Source organism: Ylistrum balloti, unplaced genomic scaffold (assembly GCF_031769215.1).
Source record: "Ylistrum balloti isolate Yb309-2 unplaced genomic scaffold, AGI_CSIRO_Ybal_v1 Utg369656, whole genome shotgun sequence".
Classification (NCBI taxonomy): domain Eukaryota; kingdom Metazoa; phylum Mollusca; class Bivalvia; order Pectinida; family Pectinidae; genus Ylistrum; species Ylistrum balloti.
In genome coordinates, this window is record NW_026781909.1 from 1,094,226 (window position 1) to 1,108,112 (window position 13,887).

The 13,887-nt window shown below is 30.6% G+C and overlaps 1 protein-coding gene across 1 annotated transcript; it reads left to right on the forward strand.

Annotated features, from left to right (window-relative positions):
* The first annotated feature begins 1,649 nt into the window (after positions 1–1,649).
* Positions 1,650–3,220, forward strand: LOC132557946 (cilia- and flagella-associated protein 107-like). Its single transcript, XM_060222477.1, has 3 exons — positions 1,650–1,754; positions 2,262–2,553; positions 2,817–3,220. The coding sequence occupies exons 1-3, from the start codon at positions 1,650–1,652 to the stop codon at positions 3,083–3,085; spliced, it is 666 nt and encodes a 221-aa protein (XP_060078460.1). The 3' UTR covers positions 3,086–3,220.
* The last annotated feature ends 10,667 nt before the right edge of the window (positions 3,221–13,887 follow it).

The window sequence follows — 13,887 nt, forward strand, 5'->3', positions numbered from 1 at the left end:
TATAAGTAGAATTTTCCAACATTAAAATGAGGATTAGAAACTATACTTACCATGCTTGTGGTAGCTTTGTGTTATACATAAATTCGATAAGTGCGAAATAATACATATACCGTAACGAAGATAGCATACACACACGTGTGGAAGAATTAGATTTAGAATTACTTGTTAGCTTTATTTTCTCTTGGTGAAATTTAAATGATTGATATATTGATTTGTCTACCGAACGCATTGCTGAAATTCCGGCCAGTATGTAAAGATGATATTGCTTGTATGCATGGTGAAGTTCATTAGATATTTTTTCGACATAATTACTATTTACATGCAGTAATAACGCCGTATCGTATTAAGCATATAAGACACGCTATAACCCTATGAACACAATACCCAGATAATATCACTTAGAATATCTTTCTGGTCCGCTAATGGCTTTAATAGAACATTTAATTCATTCGCAGAGACACGCAGTGTACAGTTTCTTGTGAGTAATTTATTCGTTAAACTACAGTTACATGTTCTCTCGTTTAACCCTGTATACAAATAAAACATTAAGGTAAACAGGACAATTCAACCGTAATTTTATGTAAGCCACACATAACGTATGCAACTTTTTCGTCTATTTTAAGAAACAACATATACGGACCTTATTGAATTATTTATTACAAAGTCTTATTGAATTAATAGTTTAAAGGAAAGCAGTTCAATTTAGAGCCAACAACAGATTAAGAAGAATGATACTAGCTAGCGACTGTCACTTTTCCGTGATGATTGTTCAATATTACATTAATTGTAACGGTTGATTTATTTGTTTTTCTCTGATAAGTTAATGTTAAACCGGTGCCAAAATCATAGAGTATAGAAGTTGGGGCCTCCCGGGTGAAATTTTGTAGTGGCATCACCTTGAAATGCTATATATTTTTTTTCTTTTCCTTTTTAAAAAAAAAATCATTATGTTTTTTAGGATACATAATGGACGCAGGATATAAGCCTCTATGTCCATATCAATATTAGTGTTTTGTTTCACTGTATTTTTATTGCTCCAACAGTGTACATGCAAAGCCATTTTAATATTTGATAGTTCAAGTTAGAAGCACATTAGAGAAAGGATAAAAAATGTAAATATAAAATTTTATTCAATACATTAGGCCTGAATATATCCTTTTAGCATATTGAATAGCCTTCTGTTAGATATCTAATAACTTTAATACATATTCACTTTAATGAAAATTCTGTACATGTGAATAGAATCTACTTTCGGTTTGTACTTTGCCGCCGTTCTCTAAACTATTCGGATTGTTCTCGCGCCATTAAATGGAAGACATCCGAAAAGTTTCGAATGAATAGCAACGTTGTAGCAACGATACCGCGTTGTTAAAGTGCCGCACAGTAATATAGTCCGTGGTATTTTGAAAATCTTAACTAATAACAACACATTTAAATTTCAAATGAAATAATCTATCAATATATTCACTAAAGGTTAGTTATAAATTATGACATTTTAATTCAATATCTTGGTTAGGAGTCGAAAAAAATAAACTGGCGCGTAAGAATATATGTGTTGTTGTCCCGTCACATGCAGTTCATGACGGTCGTCCTATTCCAGTTAGAAAGTGAGAATTGTGATCCGATAAGGAACAGCGGAAGGTAGGAATATGGCTCAAGGCGATCCACAGAAATGGCATTTGCCTGGATGGCGGATTGAACAAAGATTTGCACCCGGTGTTCTAATCGGAAACTGGTCCGAAGAGAGATATACCGTAAGTTTTACAGTAAGATTGCAATAGTAATATGTGAATGTCATATCACAAAAAATGATACTGCACGGATTCTTCCTGTAATAAGATAAACGTTAGAACTTCAGAATTATGCGCATTGTGAATTGTCATGGTACACGAAAATTGGCATACTGGAGACCAATAGAAGCTGTCTGCATGTCCAGCAACAGTATTGTCTTGCAGTGCAATCATTTCCGGTTGCGAAAGAAACCGTGTCGTTTGTGTCAAGTTTCTTTCATGAGGGACTGCATTGATCAAAAGTTCGAGTCTTCTGTGACTCCTACATAAAACGTATCACTTTACCCCAAAACCTACCGGATAAAAGTGACTTAAACCGTACACGTAGGACTTCACCCCTGTATGCTGCAAGATAAAAAAAATATCGGTCAAATCAAAGTGACAGTATCAATCTGGTTTCGTCAAATCTTTGCTATTGTACTTGTAGATTTTTATTTCTTCGTATCAGAATCTCATTTTTGTTTATTTCAGTTCAACAAGGGAGATCAGAAACATAATAGTACACACAGAGCAGATTTTCGTAATTTCAAAGGACACCGTCCCGATGTACTGGTAAGGAGAAAAGCCCTGTTGAAAAACAATGGTCTTGGTCCAGAGCACATATTCTACCATCATGGTAAGCGGTACTGCAACAACACTGTGTCCTGGTATGATGAGCACTACAATGGACGTTGGACAGAGAACAATGATCTGCCAGGATTACGGGACTGGAATAGTCACAAACTGTCATGGGCACCAGAGAGATCTGATTATCCCCTCCAAGGTAAAATCTTTTATCAAATAGCTGTTGTAGAAGTCAATATGAAAGGATAGATACAAATAACATTAAATATGAAAGGTTGAAACACAACAGTATTTATAACTTGAGTAAGCCATTTAAGCAGCTCTTCAAACATGACTCATTAAACCTTAGCAAACTTGATATTTCAAACTATTAATTCATACAACAAACTACAATTTCATATAACAAAGTACAATTTTATATTACAATCTGTGAACTTTACATTCTGGTTTTTTCAATTTAAGGAAAACCAACAAATTTCGGATTGCTTGAACAACTTGAAAACAAATGGAAAAATCAAATTGCTGATGAAACTAGGGGAGACTACTTATCAACCTACCAGAATTCCTTTCTTCAACATCCAACTGACAGTATGGTGAAGGCAAGATTTGCGATTCCGAAAAATATGTCTACAAGTCTTCATCCAGTCAATAAAATAAACAAAGATCTACACCTCAGGAACACGTCCGTATATAAATCTCCAGAAAAGCTTCCAGCTCTGGCAAATGCGTAACAGTTGGAGCTTTAAGTAAATGTTTTTCATCATTTTCGTGTTCAGTTTGGGCATAAACTCATTATACAAAATATATTGGACATAAAGGGTCACTGTGTATTGATATTGCTTTACTAGAAAATGATGGCATTTGAATTAAGTAGCAATTTATAAAGTTAAGTTGGTTTTTTCTTACCTCAAATTAGGAATTCCAGATCAGCAGGTTTGCTACGATTATATATTGATCTTGGTTCGTTCTACTTTGATATTGAATTTGTTATTTGGTATCAAACAATTTAGAGGTTGTGTTAAAAAAAAGTTTAAAAGTTTGGATAAATTTTGATTCTTTTAGTGAACTGATTCCATGTTTAAAATCTTGTACCAATGAATAGATTAAGCTGAGATGAACATTTGTAGATGTTGAATGTCATAATCTTGAAAGAGTGTAGGAGAGGAAACAAATGATGTAACATATTTTTTTGGAATCAGGTATTACAGTAGCAGTGCCTAGCTATGAACAGCATTAAAATATAAATTTCCTGTAATAGTTGATATTTTTAACACTTTTTAAACTCTTGAATGTTTGTGATAACTTTTAATCCACTTTCTATTTTTTCCCAATTTAAAATGAATATCTTTTAGGAATTTGAATATATTTACAATTTCAGCTACCGGTAATTAGTGGTTATCTTATTAAGTTTTAGTTCAATGTTTCTCTGTGAAATATGTTTTTCATTTTGGTGTTTTCAAGTGAGAATTTCATTTTGAGGTTGATCTTATATCAAAGTTAATCTACTAGATCAAAGTCTGTTTTTCTTATAAATATCTTTACATAAGCTTTAAACCATATGTGTGTTTCTGCACCCCTTTTTTCTAGTCTTTGTGCAAAAACTTCATTTTCCCATTGAAAGACTATTTATTATCAATATATTTACATATATTGCCCCACTGTTTTTTTATTGTACAGTATTATAGACATTACACTGTCTTTTTGCTACTTTTAAGTTTTTTCTTGCTGTGATATATTTCAGTCTATGTAATATTTTTTAATCATGTTTAAAATAAATTGTATACGTAATAAACACTCTGAAAATTTAGATTAATTCCACGTACTCCAAGAGTTTCAGTATTCCTGTAATGAATAACTAAGGTTTAGTGTTAAGTTCAGATACCTGGTCATAGATTAAAAAATTTCATTTGTAAACAAAGAAAGGAAATTCTGATACAATCAGAAATGTGAAGATTTGGCAAGACGAAGTAATGTTGTACAAAGCAAGATTGTCGAAAAACAAACCTTTACAGGACTCTTCTATTGATGCTTTTTCTCTTATTGGAGTGTGCACATTGATTTTGTAATACTGGCTTATCAGGTATATGTTGATATGTTACCATGGAGATGTGGAGAATCCCTGCTCTATGATAAAACAACAGTTACTATACTCAGTAGAAATTAGCTTATGTTTGTCTTCAGTATTAACTCAAATTTTACATGATTTAATGTTAAATACTTGAATGTGTTATACATATATTAGTTTTGAAATTCTTGAATCTCTGTGATAATGAAATAATCTCAATCAATAATACGTAGCATGCTCAACGTTGTTGCACAAGTCTAATGAAATTAGAAGAGAACAACAATATACATTATCTAAGTACATGTTTTACTGACCAGATCTCAGTATATGTTGAACCAAAAACATTACAGGTATTGTAGAATTTAAAACTGTTGTAATTGTTACAACTGTTACAGTACATTGTAGTTTCATTTGATAAAAAAATAATTTATTAATCGATACAAAATTTAAGAAAACTTTTTAATCTAAAAAAAGTATTTTAATTCATGGTTTGGGAAGTAAATATTAGATTTTTTATTGACTTTATAATAATATGTTTATCTAATATTATTGTACTCTTTAACAAAAATATTCCATCCATCTGTTTGAACAATGGAATCTTCCTGCTTCTTCTAAGAAAGCCTGGAGTATCAAATCATTAGTGCTGGACAAGATTCCATTGTAAACAGAAAATTATAATTATATATTAATTGCATATTTATCCACTTTGCTCAAGCTTGATCACTATACTCTCACTAGGTGGAAGTTATGCATCATAAAGATTTATTTAAAGATATATTTCTATATAATCTCAGCTGTAGATATTGTTGGCTTTTTTTTTTGGTTTTTATTGTTGGTTGTTACCCTTTCCTACTATAGTCTATATCATCACCAGTATTATCAGTTTCACAGTATTGTTAAGACATCAAGTTGTGGTGCACACTGTCTGATGTAAGAATGAACCACCTAGGTTTGTGTGTTACAATGAACATAGTATTACATTGTTACTATCTTATGTTGGCTATATATTATATGAAAATGAAATTTTATATGTCCTTAATCTACTACATTTCTTTCATTTTTTTTATAAAATCAGTATTTTATCTCATGATCTATTAAATTTTCTTAAAGAATTATTTACTGTTTTTACACAGATCTCCTTTATCGCATGATATCACTATGACTTTAAATTACCCATAATTCCAATTTGAATATAGCTGATACTCTATTGTACCAAAAGTGAACTTTTTCACAACTTCCCTTAAAATCTTTTCTTTTTAAGACTGATTGGAATTCTAGATATTTGTTTCACTGAAAATTAGTTATTGAAACTTTCTGAACTTTTCATAAGCTCAGATCTAAAATTATATATCTCTCCATATATATTGTCAATGAGAAAAGTTTACCTGTAGAAATACAAGTTTCCACAACTGTGATACAATGTATGTAACTATTTATATGTGTGTTACAACAACAAATAGATTGTTAAAGTAGTATACATGTGTTTGTTTATTTTTTATAGTCTTTGCTTTAAACAAAGCATGTTAATACCTGTTAACTTTTCAGATTTAAAATCCAGAGAAAGCACTTGGCAAAATCGAAATCACGTTGAACATCCATATCATTGGGTATGATCACCCCCCCCCCCCCCCAAAAAAAAAAAAATGAAATATTGCTTATTTCAATTATGCTAATGCAAAGTACCAATTTAACTTCAGGGTTCAGGGAAGATTAAGGGTAAATACAAAATTCACATACAATAATATGAAACTGAAATTTTGGAGAGTCCCATAAAATTTGGAGAAGTTTACAGGTATACATGTCCAACACAGCTTCACAAAATTACATCTTCTGATGAACAACTATTTAGACAAATAAATCTTTCCACTTGGGCAACCTGAGTTTGATTCTCCAATTGCATGTGGAAAGGTATGGGGTCACCTACCAAATCATGTTAATTTTCTTTGTGTATTCCAGTTTTCTCTGATAGCAAGACCCCTCATACCCTTCAATCCTGAACAACATGAGAAAGCAGTATCAGCTTGTTTCACTATTGTTGTAAACTAAATGAAGCTTGAAGATTTATTGAAAGTCTTCAAAAAAAGTTTAGAAGGTGGGACCAGATGTGTAGCATTCCAAACTATTTGTGAGGCTGAATCAAGGAAAAAAAAAACAAGACTGCATTCTGTTTTATTTAGGTTTTATTTCTGGAAACACGACACAATAAATTAAGAAAAACATTCATGCAATGGAATGGAATGATGAAACATAGATGGTGGATGGGATATGAAACATAGAAACAAAACACCAAACAGCTATGAGAAGAACAGATTTTGTCTGTGAGACATGGAAACTCTGGAATCATGCACCTTGTTTGTAGAATAAGAAAATGGTAAAATTTCCCATTTCCAACCTCTCTCATACAAATCACATCATTAACCCATGTTTTCTTACACACAAACACTCAAATAAATACTGGTATTCACAACAAATTTAACTTTTTACTTAATCGGAAATTCAGACGTCTCCTATCTAATATCTTCACTCTGGTCTAAGAAAAACAAAGAAAAACTCTTCAAAAGTCAAAAATCATAAAACAGAAGAAAAATCAGTTATTTTATTGTATATTCATCAATTTTAAATATTGATTGATAAAAATTCTTTATTTTATTTTGACACTTCCTTAATATTTTTGGGGGTAGTCAATGACAACATTTTCTATAAAAGAGGTTATATAAAATAAAGAAACCAAAAAGTGTTCCTTTATAATCTGATGGAAGTAACTCCACTCTTGAAATCATTATCTCAGGACTTATCTGTATGAAAAAAAAAATCCAGTACTATGACATTCAAGTGAAAAAAGTATATATCTATATGCATAAAAAAGTATATATTTATATGCATATCCTATATATACACAAGAAAAAAAAAATTTTTTTGTATTACAACAAAACCACCACTAAATAACTAAGTAAGATTTATCAAAAGGTTTCCTCTGAGTATAGTTTAAACCATGATTATAAATGGGATGTAATTAAGCACAAAAATGTGTTGGACAAGATATCACACAATACTTGTGAACGTGACATGAATGCTCATACAAACTATACAGCAGTCTCAGCCTCTCATTATTCTACACTTCATCAACACAACACATGTACAATAAATCTGTATTTAAATGACTTGGGAAGAAAATGACAAAAACTTTATATCTCAAAATTTACATTATCTTCTAACATTAATAGCATAAAATGATTGTGTATGGTAATTTAAATGTTAAAAATAAACAAAGGTAGAAAATCTGATTTCATTTTTTTCTTCTTTATAGAATAGAGAAATTTTAAATAGATTTTCAACACTTGTCAGTTTGACCTCAAATGAAGTTCCTCTTCAATGACATTCACATGGTATCTCATTCTAATCAAATCAAGTTCTTAAATCACAAATGGAATTTTTTATCAGTATTTGTCCAAGTCAAATTCCATATTTGTTATTACATGTGAACCTAAAATACAAAAATCTACACTGTGACAAACAGTGAGAATCGTCACAGGAAAGGCAACTGCCATGTATGTCTGGCTCGAAAGGATGTTTTGGTCAGGAAAACACTGATTTGACCACTCAAAGGAACAAACGATTTATCTAATAAACTTGTCTATCTCTGACATCACATCAGTAACTTGATTTATCTAATAAACTTGTCAATCTCTGACATCACATCAGTAACTTGATTTATCTAATAAACTTGTCTATCTCTGACATCACATCAGTAACTTGATTTATCTAATAAACTTGTCAATCTCTGACATCACATCAGTAACTTGATTTATCTAATAAACTTGTCAATCTCTGACATCACAGAAGTAACTTGATTTATCAAATAAACTTGTCAATCTCTGACATCACATCAGTAACTTAATTTATCTAATAAACCTGACATCACAAGTCCAAACCCATCATAACATATCACTTTCAATCAATAAAATACATTTTACATGCTGATATATTAGTTTGTGAATAAATTGTCTTGAATAAGTAATAAAAAAATATCAAAACAAACAAATGGCAATATATATTACACATATCTATAAATAAAAACAAACTACATCTACCAATGTGCATGTAAATAGACTTCACACACTGAATATTAAGGGCATTTGGGGAGAAAATTTAAACTTTCATCTGCTGCCAATTTCCTCCGGAAAAAATACCGAAAGTCCAGAGGTTTCTGTAAACTGGTAAAGGTTATGACCTGTACTTTGACACTGACTGAATTCAGAAAATTTTCTTTGAAATTGTGACATTTTTTTTCTTTTCTATATCATACGTCAACAGAGAGAGATCTTTACCCTGGTTACAATCACTACGATACTGATTGTTACCCTGGTTACAATCACTACGATACTGATACTTACCCTGGTTACAATCACTACGATACTGATCGTTACCCTGGTTACAATCACTACGATACTGATACTTACCCTGGTAACAATCACTACGATACTGATTGTTACCCTGGTTACAATCACTACGATACTGATACTTACCCTGGTTACAATCACTACGATACTGATACTTACCCTGGTTACAATCACTACGATACTGATACTTGATTTATATGTTTTGAACTTTACAGTAATTTGTTATTTTTGTTAAATACATTCACCTGTTACCTTATAACAGTCACAGTTTATGTATGTGACATTTTACATAATCTGTTTTCTATTTTTCTGTTAAAAATAACAAGGTGTTCCCTATTACTTATTCTATAACTATTCTATCACGTCTGATAGGCCACTTTTAGGCATAAATACATCAAACTACATTTTTATCTTTTATCTAAACACAGAAATGAAAAGTTGAACTTGGACTGATAGGAGATTTGTTGATTTGATCAGGTAATCTATAGTCATTTGACCAGGTAATCTATAGTCATATGACCAAGTAATCTACAGTCATTTGACCAGGTAATCTATAGTTATTTGACCAGGTAATCTATAGTCATTAGACCAGGTAATCTATGGTCATATGACCAGGTAATCTATAGTCATCTGACCAGGTAATCTATAGTCATTTGACCAAGTAATCTACAGTCATTTGACCAGGTAATCTATAGTTATTTGACCAGGTAATCTATAGTCATTTGACCAGGTAATCTATAGTCATTTCATCAGGTAATCTATAGTCATATGACCACGTAATCTATAGTCATATGACCAGGTAATCTATACAGGTAATCTATAGTCATATGACCAGGTAATCTATGGTCATCTGACCAGGTAATCTATAGTCATTTGACCAGGTAATCTATAGTCATTTGACCAGGTAATCTATAGTCATATGACCAGGTAATCTATACAGGTAATCTATAGTTATATGACCAGGTAATCTATGGTCATATGACCAGGTAATCTATGGTCATCTGACCAGGTAATCTATAGTCATTTGACCAGGTAATCTATAGTCACATGACCATATTGATGAAGTTATTCTTGCATTATTGTAACTTTTGTAATCGGGAAACGGTCGAGACTGAGGCAACTTGTTGAATTTTGCAGTAAAAAATTCAACTGAAACAACGTTTAGCCGTCTTCCCTCAGATGCCACTATGGAAATGTGAATTGTTTTCATAATAACTTTAAAAAATGTACAAAAAGTCTTGAATAATTTTGACTAGAATTGATTAAAATCCACGACTTGTGTGACATATGTACAAATCTGTATCTTTCATTGTTAGGATTGCACGTATAATAAAAAACAAACTGCTTCAACAGATCATAAACAACAACTTTTGATACATCATCTGAATAGACCATCATTGGTATGAATTCCTTTCTATTTTGTCAAAATCTACTGAAGTACTCAGTTTTCATTAGTCATCATCATTATAAAACTTCCAGCTAACCTATTTATCACGAATAACTCTTTGGGATTCCAATGTAATATGATTCAAAGTCATCAAATCTTTGTATAGAGGTCACCTGCCTATAAAGGCCACTGTCTGAAGACAATTTTTTACAAACAAAAACAAATGTAAAATTGAAAACAACATACTTGGTATAGTTATAGCTTGAATAAACTTTTGGCTAAATGAAATAAATGACTCATATTCATGTATATTCATTTATCACAATTCTATTCATAACAAAAATCACAAAATGTTGTTCTTAATCATCACATGACAATTGAATGACGTCTAGGATTCTGTTAATGGTTGTGGTATCTCTCTTACCTCCCCTTACCTGATGGACGAGACACGTGTCTGGATACAGTGTATGCAGTATACAATCTTACAAAAGTTTAACATTTAACATGACATTATGAAATGTGTCTAAGAATTTTAGAAACTGTTTGACTACTGTTTCGTCTTTCACATATAAAATGAAACAAATTTAAGATCCTTACAAAACAATAGACTTTTGGCAAATGTTGTAGAATGTCTCTATTTTGAATATTGCATTAACCCTTTGTACTTATGTAACCCTGGTAAAATACTAGCCGCAATTTACCACTCGGCTATTTGAGAACTTCTCTTTAATATGATTGGTTGAGCATCAGACTAGTAAGCCAGGGGTCCCGGGTTCGATTCCTAGCGGAGGTAAGTTTCAGCTCAATGAGACATGTAGAACTTGAGAAGAAGTTGAAAACGTTTATGACGGACGACGCCGGACAAACGGCGATCGCAATAGGTCATCAGACCCTTCGGTCAGATGACCTGTAATTGTAAAAACCCTTACCACATCAGATTTAGAAACTACAATTTACATATGAACTTGTTTTATAAAGTAAATCTGTCAACCAAAGATACATACAAGCTGAATTGATTTCAGTTACAAACATAGAACAAAAATTTACAGGGATATTGAATTTTTTAAATTCAGAATATCACATAAATACCAAGATGTGTATGGAAATACCACATACATAAACAGTAAAATGATTCATTTTCATGGGAATTAATTTCCATTGAATTTGTGGCTACACTAAATTCACAATTTTATACGTCCAAAATATAAATGGACAGAAGTTGACCTGGATTACTGGACTAGTGGATTTCACGACGAAGACTTAACAACAAAATCAACTGCCAACAAAAATGTTTATATTGGAAAACCCTGAAATTAGAGCTCCACAAAAATATATGATTTTACAGTATATGGTATATATCAAACGGATTAACTTTTACAGCATTCGCAAATTTTTATCCAAATGAAAAGAGTTAATCATTCTTAACTCTGTGATTAAAAACACAATAAAATGGCAGCTTTTAATTTCAACTGAAATCATAAATTTCAACATAAACGAAAACTTGAAAAAGTATATTAATATCCTGAGGAAATTTGAAAAAAAAAGCTTATATTAATACTACACTTACAATGCAAATGCTGAAAACATCTTAATGTGAGATTCCATTATTTGTTTGCAATTGATTAATACCTTTTATATGATGAGACCATTGTATCAAAGTGTTTGACAAAATAACAAGAAACATCAAATAAATCTTGTCACTATTATATGATCTTTGTCCTCTCTATGTAAGTTTGATGTTGCCTTTTCTGTATTTATTTTCTGTATTGACAAGACAAGGAATCTTATGTTCACATCAATCAATACATGCTATAAATCTAGCAATGGCTACATCATATAAATTTCTTTTTTGCATTTGACACATTGTAAATTCTCAATCAATTGATCAAGGATTTCAATTAATTTTGATTTGTATCATTTGCAACAATGAACAATATATCCTGATCATACTCCAGTCCTATGATCTATTCTCACAAAAAATACATCACATAAAATATGTGAGTGTTATAATTATAATATCTCCCTATATTCTACTGGTAAGCGAGATCAGACAATGGAATATCAGCCATGTTATTTCTGTAGTATGAGGTATTCTGTAAAATGATTGCCCCATATCCACTATTTTTCATTTCTTGACCACTTCTACTTAATGCTATAAAAATTAATTAATAAGATATTCAAAAATGTGATAAGAACTTACGGATATCTAACTGAGGTATATCTACATTAAATCAATTCTTATTAATTGGTGATCTTAGAGAAATTAGTTCTTATTAATAGGTAATCTTAGAGAAATTAGTTCTTATTAATAGGTAATCTTAGAGAAATTAGTTCTTATTAATTGGTTATCTTAGAAAAATTAGTTCTTATTATCCCTTTCGGCACCAATTATCTCTTACAATGTACAGCTCAGCGCCAAATATTTTCCAGAAAATATCCAAAACAATGGCAGCATTACTGAAACAAGCACATCTTGGCTAATAATAAAGATATTAACTTGGTCGACCAAAGTCGCCTACGGCGGCCTGTCTGCATGTCGACTTTAGTCGCCTACAGCGCCGAAAGGGTTAATTGTTAATCTTAGAGAAATTAGTTCTTATTAATAGGTAATCTTAGAGAAATTAGTTCTTATTAATAGGTGATCTTAGAGAAATTAGTTCTTATTAATAGGTAATCTTAGAGAAATTAGTTCTTATTAATAGGTAATCTTAGAGAAATTAGTTCTTATTAATAGGTAATCTTAGAGAAATTAGTTCTTATTAATTGGTAATCTTAGAGAAATTAGTTCTTATTAATAGGTAATCTTAGAGAAATTAGTTCTTATTAATTGGTAATCTTAGAGAAATTAGTTCTTATTAATAGGTAATCTTAGAGAAATTAGTTCTTATTAATAGGTAATCTTAGAGAAATTAGTTCTTATTAATAGGTAATCTTAGAGAAATTAGTTCTTATTAATTGGTAATCTTAGAGAAATTAGTTCTTATTAATTGGTAATCTTAGAGAAATTAGTTCTTATTAATTGGTAATCTTAGAGAAATTAGTTCTTATTAATTGGTAATCTTAGAGAAATTAGTTCTTATTAATAGGTAATCTTAGAGAAATTAGTTCTTATTAATAGGTAATCTTAGAGAAATTAGTTCTTATTAATAGGTAATCTTAGAGAAATTAGTTCTTATTAATTGGTGATCTTAGAGAAATTAGTTCTTATTAATTGGTGATCTTAGAGAAATTAGTTCTTATTAATAGGTAATCTTAGAGAAATTAGTTCTTATTAATAGGTAATCTTAGAGAAATTAGTTCTTATTAATAGGTAATCTTAGAGAAATTAGTTCTTATTAATAGGTAATCTTAGAGAAATTAGTTCTTATTAATAGGTAATCTTAGAGAAATTAGTTCTTATTAATAGGTAATCTTAGAGAAATTAGTTCTTATTAATAGGTAATCTTAGAGAAATTAGTTCTTATTAATAGGTAATCTTAGAGAAATTAGTTCTTATTAATTGGTGATCTTAGAGAAATAAGTTCTTATTAATAGGTAATCTTAGAGAAATTAGTTCTTATTAATAGGTAATCTTAGAGAAATTAGTTCTTATTAATAGGTAATCTTAGAGAAATTAGTTCTTATTAATAGGTAATCTTAGAGAAATTAGTTCTTATTAATAGGTAATCTTAGAGAAATTAG